General features: G+C 43.2%; 1 protein-coding gene across 5 annotated transcripts in view; it reads left to right on the forward strand.

Annotated features, from left to right (window-relative positions):
* COL4A5 (collagen type IV alpha 5 chain) overlaps positions 1–17,087 on the forward strand; it is a 158,790-nt gene that overhangs the window by 47,625 nt on the left and 94,078 nt on the right. For all 5 annotated transcript variants that reach the window (XM_040442331.1, XM_040442333.1, XM_040442335.1 and 2 more), the window contains exons 3-12: positions 6,435–6,524; positions 7,425–7,469; positions 7,559–7,603; positions 7,694–7,756; positions 8,327–8,380; positions 9,728–9,754; positions 14,167–14,247; positions 15,671–15,733; positions 16,490–16,525; positions 17,007–17,048. In XM_040442331.1, coding sequence (XP_040298265.1) covers positions 6,435–6,524; positions 7,425–7,469; positions 7,559–7,603; positions 7,694–7,756; positions 8,327–8,380; positions 9,728–9,754; positions 14,167–14,247; positions 15,671–15,733; positions 16,490–16,525; positions 17,007–17,048 — 546 coding nt within the window. The remainder of the gene's footprint in view (positions 1–6,434; positions 6,525–7,424; positions 7,470–7,558; positions 7,604–7,693; positions 7,757–8,326; positions 8,381–9,727; positions 9,755–14,166; positions 14,248–15,670; positions 15,734–16,489; positions 16,526–17,006; positions 17,049–17,087) is intronic.

Genomic DNA, 17,087 nt, shown 5'->3' on the forward strand with positions numbered 1-17,087 from the left:
ATGTGCTGGTGGCGATCTAGCAACCCATGTCCTCAGCTCTATACCCAAAATTCCAGGTGACAGGTTCCCTTTAATACTTGGCAGTCTGCATACAAATAAGATGAAATACTTGTAGAGAATCCAACATGACACTGACATATTTTATACTATTGCTGTTATATCATGCCCCAGGGGCCTGCTTACTAATCACCCTTTTCTAGGCAAGTCATTGATTAAGGGCTGTCTCACTTCAGCAAATGGCATTTATCGTAGAGAAAGTTAATACAAGGCACTTACTAATGTATTGTGATTGTCCATATTGCCTCCTTTGCTGGCTGAATTAATTTTTCCATCACATTATACACTGCTCGTATCCAGGGGTTATGACCACCCTGCAATCTAGCAGCGGTCGCCGTACTTGCACACTATAGGAAAAAGCACCAGCCTATGCGCACTCCTCTGGTCCCTGGCAGGGTCATTTGACGTTTCTTTTTTGCCACTTTTAGCTTGGCACTCCAGTTCTCCTCAATGGTGTTTGTTTTCCATAGTATAAAAGTGATGTCCCATGCACACCACCTCAACGCTGCAGCCAGTCACTGGCCTCAGTAGTCATGTGCTGTATAATGCTAAAGCCAGTGATTGGGTGCACGGCGACATCGTATGCACAGGATGTCACCGCTGTAGCCAGGAAGATGACGTCAGCGCTGAAGGGCCAGAGCATGATGCTAAAAGTAGCATGGGAGAAACGTAGTTTCTAATTTTATCACATTTAATGCATACATAGGTTTTTAGTGGTGACTTCTGCATTTTTACATTTTTAGTTACTTTTTTGCACCTGTTTTTCTGTGCAGTAAAAATGCCAGCTCCAGATGTTAGGTGAAAGTCTATAGCAGAGGTTAGATCGTGGTTGACAGCCGTCTGGACCGCTGCATGTTATGCTTTCAACTGTATCTGTGTCCTCAGGACCATTCCCCTGCTGCCTGTAGTTCAGTTTGCGATGTAGTGATGTCATCACACCTGCTGCACAGATAGCTCTGCACAGAGCGGAGCAGACATGCTCTGCTCTGTTCGTCAGGTCAGTGTGGGGTAGGTAAGTATTGAAACAGGAGGCACAACTCTGTGAGGAGGGCATCTAAGGGGGCATAACTAAAAGCGGGGCATCACTGTGTGAGGGCCATCTAAGGAGCCGTTATCTATGAAGGAGGGATCACTGTGAGGGGGACATCGCTGTGTCTGTTTAGGGACACCTCAGGGGACATCACTATAAGGGGATGTCACTGTGTGGGGAGCCATCTAAGGGGCCATAACTATGAGGCAGACATCACTGTGTGAGGGGGCATGTAAGGGGAGATAACTATGAGTGGGGGGCATCACTGTGTGTGGGGTCACTTAATGGGGCATCATACTATGTGGGGTGCACTTAAGGGGGCATCATACTGTGTGTTGGGCACTTAAAGGAACATTATACTGGGTGGAAGCCACTTAATAGGGCATAACTATGAGACGAGCATTTAAATGGACATCATACTGTATAAGGGAGGCACTTAGAGGACATCAGTTTGTTCTGGGGGCATTTAAGAGGGTCTCATTCTGTGTGGGGAAACTTAAAGGGGTTGGCCACTTTCTGGCTACTTGTGACCAATGTGTGTCTAAGATGACTATATGGCACTTAGTAATATAACCTTTTGTTGATATTCTGTTCTGTTTGCTACTGTATATTTCATATGTCCCATTGTTGGGCAATACTTCTGTGCTTTCCACATAGAGGTTCTGTCCGTAAGATGGCCGCTGATGGAGGGTCATGTGACCAGGCACATCACTCACACAGTCACAGTCTCCTCTATTCAAACACATTCAAACAAATGCCCAACAGTGCAAGTACAGATGGCAGGTGCAGTGTATTTTGTATTTCCCTGGTCATATGACCCTCCACCGGCAGCCATTTTATGGACAAAACCTCTATGTGGACAGCACAAAAGACTTGGCATATATATTATGAAATAAAGAAAATTACACAGAATTTCAACAAAGGTTATATCAGTTTGTGCCTTATAGTCAACTTACAAACATATTGGTCAACCGTAACCAGAAAGTGGTCAACCCCTTTAAAGGGGTTGTCCGTGTTCAGAGCTGAACCCGGACATACTCTTATTTTCACCCAGGCAGCCCCCCTGAGGCTAGCATCGGAGCATCTCATGTTCCGATGCGCTCCCTTGCCCTGCGCTAAATCGCGCAGGGCACGGGCTCTTTTTATCATAACACACTGCCGGGCTGAAGCTTCCGCCCGGCAGTGTGTTCGGTGACGTCACTGGCTCTGATGGGCTGGCTTTAGTGCTGCCCTAGCCGTTTTACTGGCTAGGGCAGCGCTAAATCCCGCCCATCATTGCCGATGACGTCACCGGACTTTCTGGCAGCCCCATGGAGAGCCCGGTACGTCACCGGATCTCAAAAAAATCGCGATTTAGCAAAGGAGAGCATCGGAGCATGAAGTGCTCCGATGCTCAAGTCAGGGGGGCTGCCTGGGTGAAAATGGAGGAATGTCCGGGTTCAGCTCTGAACCCGGACAACCCCTTTAAGGGATCATACTACTGTGAGGGAAAACTTGAAGGCATCATACTGTGTGGGGAGGCACTAATGTGGCATCACACTGTGTCAGGGGCACTAAAGGAGCATCTTACTGTGAGGGGGCACCAAGGAATCACCCTGCTCTGAGGGGGCAGTTAGGGGACATCCTACTCGAAGGGGCATCATAATTGTAAGTTGGTACTTGGAAGACATACTGTGTGGGGAGGCACAAAGGGGGAACCAGTGGTGCACAATTACTGTGTGGTCGGCAGAAAGAGGATTAGGTGGGCTTACAGGTGTGGCTTATTATTTAAAAAAAATGGATGGTGCCCGCTCTAACTCTCCCAGCGTGGTGATAGCACATGATCACTAGGGAGGGAACGATCAAGTGGCATAGGGAGCATCGGCATCTGGGGGGTTAAATGGTCCGGATGGAAGTTTTCTCTGATCCTAGCTACCGAAGGTGGGTGTCAGCTGTTCAGCACAGCCAGCACTCGCCACGTACGTCTCGGTCAAGATGTGCAAAGGGGTTAAGCTTCCCCTAGAGGTTGCAACCACAATTTTTGCTTTTAACCGTGGTTACGCAGGACATATGGAACTTTGCATCAGAAAAATGAAGCCCGACTGTACTCATAATCACCCACAGATTTACAAGGAAAACCACTGTTATTTTTTCGTACCGGGGACGCTTAAAAACAAGGTCATAGATAATTTTATTGGACTTGATCTGAAAAGAACTGAAAGATTTTAGTAGGAAATGATATCCGCTATATAATTAGTCCCTCGGGGCAGTCTGTGGTATTGTACTGGATATTTGCCCAGCAGAAGCTTTGAGTCATGTTCACAGAGAGCCCATGTTTGCAACCAGTCAGAAGGTTTAGACGGCTTGTCTCATATGTCCACCTGCCGGGGGCTTATAATCAGAAGAATAGATGTGTTCCATGTAATCCAGTGCAGACACACAGCTTATAGAATATCTTCATGTCAGTGTCACAAAGTATAAAGCAGTTCATTACTCTGTGCCTAGGTGTCTCAGCAGTATCTGATAGATGTTGGATATTTATATGGGGTGTGCAGATAGAAGGCTTGAACATTAGCTATATACACTTATAAAGTACTTTTCTTCTTTGGTGTCCCCTTGAACATTGGCTTGTAAGTTGTGTCATACCTTCAATGGAGGCAGACCACGCAACTGCTACAGGGGGAGGGGGGCCTGGCGCTGCACTCGAAGCTTCAATTCTCGATGTGAAAACACTGCAACACTGCATTTTTATGCAGCCGCCACTAGAGGGAGCTCAGTGCAAAAAAGATTATTACAGTTTCTAGTTCAGTAAGTTGTAAACTCATTAAAGGGGTTCTCTGCAATTTAAAGGAATTGTTTGCTGTATAAGACGCTCCTGATCATAAGACGCACCTAGGTTCTTGAGAAGGAAAATAAGGAAAAAATATTTTTGACCAGACAGTAAAATAAAATAAAAAACTTCAGTGAGCTCTTCCTGCACTCACCCCTCTTCTGCCAGCGCCTCACTGCACTGTGACCTGATATTGCACAGCTTGAGGTCATAGTGCAGGCCTACGTACACTACGTCCTGACACTATACACAGTCAGGATATAGCACAGTGGGTGAGCGGTGAGTACATAATGAAAGTGTTCAACAGTATTACTTTCTCCCACTTTTGAGGAGAAAAAAGTACATCTTATAAAACAAAAAATACAGTACATATTGATGACCTATCCTCAGGATAGGTCATCAATATGAGGTCGGCGGGCAGTCGACTCCCAGGTCCCCTGCCGATCGGCTGTGCTCTGAGTATTTAGATCTCTTCCTAGGCCATGTGATGTCACATTCATCGGTGGCATCTAGATAGGTCATCGGTATATGATCAGTGGGGGTCCAACACCTGGGACCTCCGCCAATCAGCTTTTGAGAAGGCACTGGTTATGGCAGTAGCACCACAGCCTTCTCCAGCTTTTCCGAGGCCATGTGACTTTACATTCATTGGTCACATACCCTAGGTGCAGCTCAGCCCTATTGAAGTGAACACAACGACTATATATAGGGCAGTGTGCTTGGTGAGCTGAGAAAAGGCCATGGTGATACTGCAAGCGCTGATGCCTTCTCAAACACCTAATTGGCAGGGGTCCCAGGTGTCAAATCCCCACCGATCAGATACTGATCTAGAGGACCTATCCAGAGAACTCTTGGGAGATCCTGTTAATTAAAAAAAAAACATAAATTTGTTAGAAATCTGGAGCTTGTGCTTTACGTTGACAGGAAGTGATTGTCACACATGTACTGGGAAATTGGGTGGGGCAGGAGGGCCCATAGTAAGTTTTACTGAGGGGCCCTATCAGATCTGTGCACTTCTGCTTATAAGGGTCCATTCACATGTCCGTATTTCTTTTGTGGATCCGCAAAACACGGACACCGGCAATGTGCGTTCCGCATTTTGCGAACCGCACATCGCCGGCACTCTCATAGAAAATGCCTTTTCTTGTCCGCAATTGCGGACAAGAATAGGACATGTTCTATGTTTTTCGGGAACGGAATTGCGGATCCGGAAGTGCTGATCCGCAAATGCGGATGCGGACAGCACATTTCGGCCTATTGAAAATGAATGGGTCCGCACCCGTTTCACAAAATTGCGGAACGGATGCGGACGTGTGAATGGACGCTAAGGCCTAGTTCACACGACCGTATGGCTTTTATTGTTTTTTGCGGTCCGTTTTTCACGGATCCGTTGTTCCGTTTTTGAGTTCCGTTGTGTTTCCGTTTCCTTTCCGTTTTTCCGTTCCGTTTTTCCGTATGGCATATACAGTATACAGTAATTACATAGAAAAAATTGGGCTGGGCATAACATTTTCAATAGATGGTTCAGAAAAAACGGAACGGATACGGAAGACATACGGATGCATTTCCGTATGTGTTCCGTTTTTTTTGTGGACCCATTGACTTTAATGGAGCCACGGAACGTGATTTGCGGCCAAATATAGGACATGTTCTATCTTTCAACGGAACGGAAAAACGGAAATACGGAAACGGAATGCATACGGAACACATTCCGTTTTTTTTGCGGAACCATTGAAATGAATGGTTCCGTATACGGACCGTATACGGAACACAAAAAAACGGCCCGTACACCCGCAAAAAAAACGTTTGTGTGAACTAGGCCTAAGGGTTTGCATATAAAACAATCACCATTGTAATTATCTAATTTGATGGCAGGCCTATTATCTATTGCTCCTTTCTAATGTTAGAAGTGTATTATTATTGATGTACATATAGTACTGCCATACAGTACCCATGTATCTTAGAAATGTTTCAAGACTCTTTAGTGGAGCGGACATTGACTTGCAGGGCAGCTACCTATAGGTGGCGCTAGAAGGAGTTTCCTTACTCCTGGAAGAGAATTATTTCATTCACCAATTTATTTGGTAAGTTTAGCTTTACCTTTGGCACCTCAGCTTCATATACTGTAGCAAACAAGTATATCATCTTATAAAATACTCACATTATGGGCTCATTCAGACGGCCGTATGCTGTCCGCAAAAATACTGAATGCTATCCGTTTTTTTTGCGGATCCGCAAAAAAAATGAAACATGTCCTATACTTGTCTGTGAAAATCAGGACATGGCCCCATTGAAGTCTATGGGTCCGCAAAAATACTGAATGCTATCCGTTTTTTTGCAGATCCGTTTTTTTGCGGATCCGCAAAAAAACGTATAGCATTCAGTATTTTTGCGGACAGCATACGGCCGTCTGAATGAGCCCTATTACCTTTTCTGAAAGTCTTCCTAGACAGGACTTTTCACAACCTCATTTTATAGCAAATGTTACTTCTCCAATATAGAAAGCCTTTCTCATTATTAACTCTTTGTTTGTAATAGGGAGAAAGGGGGCTTCCCGGATTAGAAGGACAGCTTGGCTTACCTGGATTTCCAGGACCTGAAGGAACACCTGGACCTCGGGGTCCAAAGGTAAGAAGAAGAAGTTTGTTTGTGCTCTGTAGTAAAAAGTCAAGTAATTATGCAATGTGTTATTAAATGCTTATTTAGGGAGTTTTCCATTATTTTTATAGTGATGGCCTATTCTCAGAATTTTAGATCATTCTGTGCGAGGCATGATGACAAGGAGGAGGGCAGGAGGTGTAGAGAAGAGGAGGGCAGGAGCAGTGTTCTGCTCCAATGGGCACGGCTGGGCTTCTTTGGCAATAAGGACAGCCCCTTGGGTTCTTTTTATCCTCATTTGCATATTTATCAAAACCCCTTTTTTCAGGATCAAAAGATGAGGGATCAGAAGAAATAAAAATAAAGGTATATTTGGAAATGACATTAGGAGAGCTACAGCTTGATGCAAATGGGCCGCGGTGGTGACAGACTCCCTTTAAGTCTATTTCAGGAAAATAATAACATTAAATTAAATACTTGCAGCAAAGGATCCACTTTCTATGAATAAATCTAAAGCCAAAGCATTTGTTGTGGACATTAAACATCAGCGAGTTTCTGATCCCCTGTTAATAGCTGGTCTTGCATATTATTTTGTATGGAATAGAGGAGGCAATTATTGATTCGTCCACTAGATGTCAGTAAATACACATGAAGAAATATACCACTTCAGTCAGGTGTCTTTTATACCATTCTCAGCTGCTTGTAAAAATTTGGAGTTGGAAGACCCTTTTAATAAAAGTTTTTTTTATCCTGTGTTTTCACTTTTCGTTTTATTTAGAGCATGATCTGCAGCTCGTTTATTTTATTTACTGTTTTTTTTTTATAGCAATTATAAGCTATGCTATTTTACAATTTTACTGTGTTCACAAGAATCTAAGTGGAAACAATATGATTTCCAGTAACACGTCTCTCAAACTATATCTGTTTTAGGGTGATGATGGCACATCAGGACCAATTGGACCCAAAGGAATAAGAGTATGTAAATTTGTGTCACTAATTATGTGGGTGTGTATGGAAGTTGAGGACGGTTTTGATCATATTGAAATACATATTTCTCTTTTCAGGGACCTCCGGGCCTTCCAGGATTTCCTGGTACTCCTGGGTTGCCTGTAAGTACAACCCCATATGTTCTTAAATGGTTCTTTATCCTGTTTATATTTATTCTAAATATACAATGATAATCCAAATTGTACTTTCAGGGGTTACCTGGGCAGGATGGAGCCCCTGGACCTGCTGGTATCCCAGGATGCAATGGGACTAAGGTATTCAAATGTCTTATTTCTTTCTTTAGAAGGCTGGAATGCTGTGGACTATACAGGGCTCAGACCCGTGGTTCATTAGACAAGAGGAAGAAGACATTGTATACTATCTGAAGGCTCATTTAGATGAGTAGATAATCGTTACGATCTGAATGCTAGCGATTCATGGTGGAAGATAATCATGTAATGTGAATGTATGTAGGGACTGAACGATTTTACTAAAAACGTTCATTCAGCTCTTGTGAAATCATTGATGTGAACAAGCAAATGGTTTGTCGTTAATGAATTGTGGCGATGTAAATGTGCATTATGTGACCTTTCGCCGACAGGCATGAAGACTAGAAGTGTCATTGATCATCATTTAAGCGAGTATACAATTAAATATAAACAAATTTGTACACCATACTTCTTGCATGTAAATACTTATTGTTATTATTGGCACTGTGTCGTAGGACACTCGTGTCGTAAATCACCTGAATGATTATCTACTCTAAATGAGCCTTTAGAAGGGTAAATGAGGATGAATAGTTACATTTGAACATTGTATTTTAATCCCTTTAATCTGATTTGTAGGGTGAACGTGGTTTTCCAGGTGGTTCAGGAATTCCTGGTTTTCAAGGTCCACAGGTAAGAGTTAAGTAGATGTATTTAACTCCTTCAACCATCGTGACGTACCGGGACGTCACGGTGGTTGAGGGAATGTATGGAACGGGCTGCTTCGGTGAGCCCACTCCATACGTGTATATAATACATCAAGCACAAGGCCGTCTGGGAACGGCGATTGCGCTGAACCCTGCCATTTAACCCCTCAGGTGCTGCAACAAACGTTGATTGCGGCATCTGTGAGGCAAGGCAGAGGGCTACGGTTCCCTCTGCTTTCCGATCGGAGCCCCCCCCCCCAGTGAAATTGTGGGGCTCTGATCGGTTACCATGGCAGCCTGGACGCTTCTGAAGCTTTCCAGGCTGCTGTGGTGAGCAGCCTACTAAGCTGTGCACAAAGCACAGCTCAGCAGGGAGCACGTCAAAATCCTATTCACCCAAATAGATCTCTGTTAGAGTGAATAGGAAGAGGTATAAAAAATACAGTTTTTGATTATTACTGTAAAATAAATAAAATAAAATTACGGGTCTCTGATAGGTTACCATGGCAGCCTGGAAGCTTCTGAAGCTTTCCAGGCTGTCGTGGTAAGCGCCCTGCTAAGCTGTGCACAAAGCACAGCTCAGCAGGCAGCGTGTCCAAAACCTACCTAGATGTATATTAGGGTGAGTAGGACAAGGGACGGAAAAATTCCAGGTTCTAGATTATAACTGTAAAGGTAAAATAAAAAATAAAAAAAGCATTCAAATATAAAAAGTTTAAATCACCCTCCTTTCCCAATTTTACATATAAAAATATATTAACAATAAAAAAACATATCAGGTATCGTCGCATCCAAAAATGTCTGAACTATTAAAATATTTTTAAAAATGTCTGTGCGGTGATCTATGTAGCGTAAAAAAAAAAATAATGAAAACCACACAATTCGCTATTTTTAGTCACCTTTTCCCCAAAAAATTTTTATGACAGTGATTAAAAAGTCATACATACCACAAAAATGGTACTAATAAAAACTAGAGTTCATTCTGCAAAAAACAAGCCCTCATATAGCTCTCTAGACTGATAAATATTAGTGAATACCTCAGTGGTTATACTAAATTAAAAATGACAAGCAATTACAAAATTATTCAGATCCAGGTACTGGTTTGAAAAATGTAGAAAATTTTTAGTGGAACAACCCGTTTAACATGTACTGGATAGGTAGTAAGTGTCTGACCAGTGGTAGCTCCGCTGCTAAGACCCCAGCAAATTACAAGAAAGGGTCCAAAGTCCTCTATTTGAATTGACCCCTATTGATCAGTTAATGGTGGCGTATATATCAAAATTATGTGTTGTTGATTTTTTGTGTTAATTATGTCATTTTTATATATTTTCAGGGTCCTCCTGGATTACCAGGCTTAAAAGTAAGTCAACACATGCAACAAAGTCTAAAATACAAAAACATGTATAAACCTTAGAAGTCTGTAATAATAATAATAGTAGATAATAATATGGTTATAAAGCTGGTGGAAACCACATGGTAATGCACATCATGCAAATCAATAGCCAGAAACACAGTGATAAACAGACAATTATTCCCCACACGATGACTGGTTCAATCAGGGAACCGGAGTACAAATCAGATAGACTGGTACATGATGCTGACACCATGATGAGCTGGTATATACAATTTATCTGAATATGCCGCCACATAGTTTATTTCTTCGGTATAGTCAGAGAAGTAAGAATTCCTAATATTCAAATACTCTGTTACTCTCTTTCAAAACTGAATGAGCCCTCCATAGAATTAGAATAGGAATTGGAGGTTTTAATGCATTCAGTGGTCTGTATGTATTGTATCAAGTAAATCCCTACTTGGGGTTTATTAATGTCCTATTGTATTGACAGAAGCTGTTTCTGTTAAAGGGGTTGTCTGGGATCACAGTCTTTTTAACTAACATTAGTATTCACCGTTAAATGTATCTGTAAGGTCCCCCTGAAGGTTCCCAGTTATTTTTTTCACTCCTCCGGGTCCCCGAAGCTGCGCTCGGTATTGTTTACATTACAGCGCTCCCTCTATGTCGTTTCCTGCTGCACTGCCTTATGGGTCCCGCAAGGCAGTGCGACTCTGTAGATTGACGTCTCAATCCCAACCATGAGAGGCGTGCCTACAGGACACGGGAGGCGTGTCTACAGGACACGGGAGGCGTGTCTACAGGACATGGGAGGCGTGTCTACAGGACATGGGAGGCGTGTCTACAGGACATGCGAGGCGTGTCTACAGGACATGGGAGGCGTGCTTACCGAATCCATGCGGTGTACATGCAGATGAGAGGCGTGCACTATGCTAAACAGCAGCGTTCCCTGCCTTTAAATCAACCTCCTTCAGCCCAGAATAACGCCTCTCTGTGCCCAGTGACGTCACCGGGCTCTCTGCTAAGCGGAAGACAAGGCTTAGCACACCAGTAAGGAGTCCAGTACGTCACCAGCTGAACAAAAAATAACACTTCCGGTCCGCAAATCCAGTCTGAGGAATGGGGGCATCAGAATAAAGAAATAAAGGTAGAACCCACATATATGTAGGCTGTTAGTGAAAAGCAGCCTATTTACTAATAATCACCGAACCCGGACAACCCCTTTAAGAGGTTAGATATCCTAGAGACTGCTCATGTGGCTGCTCTGGGGCCCTTGGAGAATTCTTTTTTTTTTTTGTGGGTGGGAGAACTTGTGCAGGACTCTCCTTTCTAGAAACAAAATTGTTAGCTAACAAAGGGATAGGAACTGGCCGTTAGGTCATGGAAAGTGTATGGTAAGGGAAACCAAACATTAGGCTCTTCTGTCAGGGTGGCAGCACCATAATGATATGCACTGTGCACCACTGTTTTGGTTGGCGACATGTCTGTTTTAGTAACCACTTGCATTTCCCCATTAAAAGAACTATTCTGCAGCATCTATTCTTATGGCTCTGTGCTGTGCCATTCCTGTATTATTCCTGCTAGAAGTTTACAAATAAATTGCCAGCAGTCTGCAATAATGGTACGGCTGGCAGGGCCGGATTAACGTAGGGGGGGATGGAGCTGCAGCTCCAGGCCCCTGCATGAAAATAGGCCCAGCAGCCCGCATAGGCCAACCGGAGCTAGGCCCGCATAGGCCGCCTCGCTGAGGTTGCCTGGCGGCCGCCCCGCATCCCTTTAGTAGGACCGAACCGTGCCGACTGTCAGATGATGACAGGGCCGGCGCGCAAGGAGAAATCTCCCAGGCCGGCCCTTTACAGAACTCACCAGGACAGTGACAGCTGACAGATCAGGTCAGGTGACAGGTCAGCTGTGCACGCCGCGCTGCGTTGTCACATCAGACTCCTCCCCTGGGGCCTAGGCCATGCCGTAAAGTGAAAGACCGTGACGGCTGCTGCGCGCGGGAAGTACAAAATTCTTCCTGCGTGGAGTCAGGGGTGCTGCCAGCGGTGAGTCGCGTTCAGCAGCCTTCAATGTACTGCCCAGAAAACAACTCATAGGCGGTAAGTAAATCAGCATTGGCTCACCTCACCTATTATACTGTATACTGTATAATTTATACATGTCATTCAGGAGCATGGAAAAGCTGGGTGATGATTTTTTTCACCTAGCTTTTCCATGCTCCTGAATTGCATATCTGTTTATAGGCATATATATCTTTATAATAGCTGAGCCTGATCTGCCATTCAGGAGCATGGAAAAGCTAAGTGAGAAATAGTCACCTAGCTCTTCAATGCTCCTGAGTGGTATATCTGCTTATAATAGATCAGGTATTATAAACAGATATGCCTATAGGCAGATTTGCCACTCAGGAGCATGGAAATGCTAGGTGACTATTTCTCACCTAGGTTTTCCATGCTCCTGAATGGCATATCTGCTTATAATAGATCAGGTATTATAAACAGATATGCCTAAAGGCAGATTTGCCATTCAGGAGCATAGCATGGAAAAGTTAGGTGAGAAATTGTCACCTAGCTTTTCCATGCTCCTGAATGATATATCTGCTTATAATAGTTCAGCTATTACAAACAGATATGCCTAAAGGCAGATCTGCCATTCAGGAGCATGGAAAAGCTAGGTGACTGTTTCTCACCTAGCTTTTCCATGCTCCTGAATGGCAGATCTGCATATAATAGCTTGGCTATTATAAACATGTATGCATATAAGCAGATATGCCATTCAGGAGCATGGAAAAGCTAGGTGACTATTTCTTGCCTACCTATCTTTTCCAAGCTCCTCAATGGCATATCTGCTTATAATAGATTAGCTTTTATAAACACATATGCCATTCAGGAGCATGGAAAAGCTAGACGTGAATAGCTTTTTCATGCTCCTGAATGACATATCCAGCAGCACTAGTTAACTCCTTTGGCCAGAGATGTGCACTTAGGCTCAGTTCAGACCTGAGCGTTTTACAGCGCGTTCCTACGCGCTGTAAAACGCTCAACAAGGAGAAACCAATGCTTCCCTATGGGAATAGTTCTCACCTGGGCGTTTTACAGCGCGTACGATCGCGCTGTAAAACGGCCGACGCTCAAACAAGTACATGAGCGTTTTTTTGGGCGTTTGTCGCGCGTTCCCGTACATAGACTTTCGGGAACGCGCGACAATGTGTGTTCACTTGTCTCTGTATGCGCGCTTGTAAACGCCCGTACAATCGCGCATACAGAGCGCTCCTTTCAGAACGCTCTGGTGTGAACCCAGCGTTAGGCTAAGTTCACACAGCAGATTTTTCACACGCAAACCCATGCGTAAATCTGCTTCAAAATTACGCATGAACTTTAGTCCAATAGACTTCAAACTTTATGCATGCGTATTTTCACATGTGTAATTTTGCGTAAATTCACACTTTATTTATGCTATAAAAAGTTGCTCTGCGTTGTGTTTTCATTTTCTATAAAAAGGCCCATTAAAATCTTCTGCACCAGGCCCATGATGCTCTTAATCCGGCCCTGACGGCTGGGTGTTACCAATAGATAGTATGGCTGACAATTCATTTATAAATTCTTGTATAAATAACAGAGGATTGATACATCACAGAGCAATAAGAATTGATGCTCCAGAATTGTTGTTACATGGGAAATGCAAGCAGTTAGGGCTGTTTCACACGAGCGAGTCCATTGCGGGAATCACGCTCCGTGTGTGAGTGTGATCCTCCGCTCTGGACTTGCAGGAGCGCACGGCATTATTATGATTTATAATGCCATCTGTCTCTGCATGGCCTTTTTTCCACATAATCATAGTGACATAAAGCTGTCAGTATGATTCTGTAGAAATAAGGTCAAGCAGAGGCACATGGCATTATAAATCATGATAATGCCGTGCGCTCCTGCAAGTCCAGAGCGGAGAATCACACTCACACACGGAGCGCGATTCCCGCAATGGACTCGCTTGTGTGAAACAGCCCTTAGAAAGAGAGACGTGTCAAGAGAGGTGACAGGTCCTCTTTAATGTGACATCTGAAAGTATCCGAATGTGATTAAAATGTATGAACTATCATCTAGTGTAGGAATCACCTGTCGATAACCTAGGACTGTGATGGCTAACCTCTGGCTCTCCAGCTCTGGTGAAACTACAACTCCCAGCATTCTCCATTCATTTCTAAGGAGTTCTGAGAACAGCCAAGCAAGTGTACATTTTGGGATTTGTAGTTTTACCACAACTGGAGTGCCGAAGGTTAGCCATCACTGAACCAGGAGCTGTATTTTAATAGCTGCAGTTTGTGATTCAGCCACTAGATGTCATCAGTACACCTCGAATATAACTTGGAAGTTCACTTTTTTTAGACTCTATTTTAATGCAGTTTCCATTTTTTCCCTTAGGGGGAGCCAGGAGCAGTCATTTCTCTTTCTCAGTCAGGACAGAAAGGTGACTCAGGACTTCCAGGTCTACCAGGTTTACCAGTAAGTTTTTACAACCAGTCATCTCGATAATGAATGCATTTGATATTATGTTTCCACAATCCATTAAAACAAGCTATTTAAAACATAAGAGTAAATGTGCATATTTTTGCGTAGTTTATAATGTGCATATTATATTTCTCCGTTTGTAAAATGACTGAAAGCTTGTGAAGACACAGGTCTATCAAATTCAACTTGATCAATCTTACTCATTGTTTAATTTATTATAACCCACAGTGGCATTTGCTATTAGATAATCATCCAGCCCTTTTTAAATGCTGACATACTTTCTGCCACTACTAACCCTTGGAGTAGGGCATTCGACAGTTTGACTGCTCTAACTTTAATGAATCCTTTCTTGTATTGTTTATTTGACTCTTTGTGATTTAATAGTCACACACATACTACTCATCAGTATTGTCAAATATATAGTCACTGGATTTTTTCACTGTTCATATAGTGAACATTTCGTTTGATGTACATGTGCCACACGAGTGTCACACGTTTAAGTGTCAGACAATGGGGGCATATCGCTAGTATATGCCCCCATTGTCTCATAGGTGCGGGTTCCACCTCTGGGACCCGGACCTTCATTGTAAACTGAGCCAGCAAGTGGAGAAGGACGCACCACGCATGTGTGGCCACCCTCCATTCATTTCTAAGGGGCTGCCGAAAATAGCCGAGCGCTGGCTTGACGATTTCCGTCGGCCCCATGGAAAAAAAATGGGAGCTCACTGCTGTTGCGTGGCCACCCCTTCCATTCACTTCAGTGGGGCCGACAGAAATAGCCGGCTCAGTTTACGATATGGTTCCAGAGATGGAACCCGTGCCTATCAGACAATGGGGGCATATACTAGCGATATGCCCCCATTGTCTGAGATGGGAATACACCAAAACATATCAAAGAGGCATAGCTTGATTTTGCTAAATCCTGGTCCAAAAACTAAAATAGGACTGCCAGGGGCAGAATTAATTGCACCTCTTTGTAATAATGTCCTGATAGGGTAAAGAGGACATTATGGGACTCATAGGGTAAAGAGGGACTGAGCGTGTCCACCAGGAATGGGGTACTCGGCACCCTTATTCTTGAGAGAGGCCATGATCCCAGTTCCCCCAAAGCAGATACTTTTGACATATCCTGTCAATATGCCAAGGTCATATGTTTTTATATGACTACATTCATTTATAAATGAGTAATGCTGTGTGTGGCTTTATCAGTGCTTTTCTATCGTCACAAGATTCTCAGATGTTACCATGTCTTTAAAGTGTGCTTCCTTCAAGAAGCACATGGTACAGTGAAATGCTAAGGAATTACAAATTACAAGGAAGAAAATAAGACACGTGGAAACTCAGATGAATTAGCCATGATGACAGTTATCATGTTTATAGCAGTTCCTGTGAAATGAACGTCTGGATTTCTTTGCAGGGTCTGCTTGGGCCCCCAGGAATGCAGGGTTCAGCTGGGCGTCCAGGACCTGCAGGTTTACCGGTACAGTATGATTAGTTTATTCAATAAAAATAATTTCCGCTCCTTAATAGCATATATCACACTAATGGCATGGAATGGAAGCGATGTGACAAATCTGTGTCCCGGCCAATTCAAGTGGTCACTTTGGCCCTAATTCACTTTAAAGGGGCCAGTTGGGGTTCTGATACTTTTCTAAGGACAAAAATAGAATTGCAGAGCGCACTATGCTCATCTTCAGAAATCCCTGAGAGGCCAATAGAAACCCTGAGATATGCTGTTAGTGTGAACAGAGCTGTATCTGAGTACTCTTGAGTACAGATATCTACTCACCATAATCACAAAGATGTGGCCCCTACCAGACAGGCAATCTGATGTATAACCTTCAATGGAGCAGAACATCCTCCTTGCGCAGTATTTTGCTGCAATATATATAAATATTTAAGTTTCCTATTACTGCACATTTTTGGCAGTTGTGGTTAAAGCTTGTTAGAAAAGTATAGTGAGAAAATTAGCAATTTAAAGTTAATCTGTTCATTTTAATCAGTCACGGCATATGATAAATGAGTGAACCTGCAGAATTATTCTGTGTAGATAATCTAATCATTCATGACATGATCCCTCAGACACTTCTCTGGAGGATCTACAGTAGACTCTCTTTTATCCACATCCTCTACCCTCCCTGGTAATAGTAATGCTTATAGTAAACTAGTACCATTTCTCATGGTAGATATTTCATTTGGTTTAGGGTAACATTTAATATTTTATTTTATGTTTTAGGGACCTTCAGGATCCCCTGGAATTCCAGGAGCAAAGGTGAGACTTATCCAGTTTTATTTTAAAGGGGTTGTCTCATCTGAAACATTGGTGGCATATCGCAAGGAACGGGACCCAGAAGTGAGCGGAGAGCAGCTGCGCATATACGGCTATCCTCCATTAATTTCTATGGGATTGATGAAAATAGCCGAGCGCTGGCTTGCCTATTTCCAGCAGTCCCATACAAATGAATAAAGTGGTGGGCATGCTTGCGCTCTCCATTCATCTCTATGAGATTTCTGAAAATAGCCACGTGCTTGCTTTTTTCGGAACTCCTATATAGAGCATGCCGTGCTTCACTTTCAGGGGTCCGATTTAGAAATAGATGCGATTTCTTTCAGAAGCGGGACCTGAACCTATATGACTTTGATGGCATATTCTAGCCCATATCCCCAGATGAAACAACCCAGCCCAAGAATTTTAATATTTTTAAAATTACATTTTATGTTGATATTAACAACTTCCAATTTGATTTCATTAGGGTAACATGGGCTTAAATTTCCAAGGATCAAAAGGAGAAAAGGTATGTAAACTATCATGTTATGCGACACATTATATTTCA

This window comes from Bufo bufo, chromosome 8 (genome assembly GCF_905171765.1).
Source record: "Bufo bufo chromosome 8, aBufBuf1.1, whole genome shotgun sequence".
NCBI classification, from domain to species: Eukaryota; Metazoa; Chordata; class Amphibia; order Anura; family Bufonidae; genus Bufo; species Bufo bufo.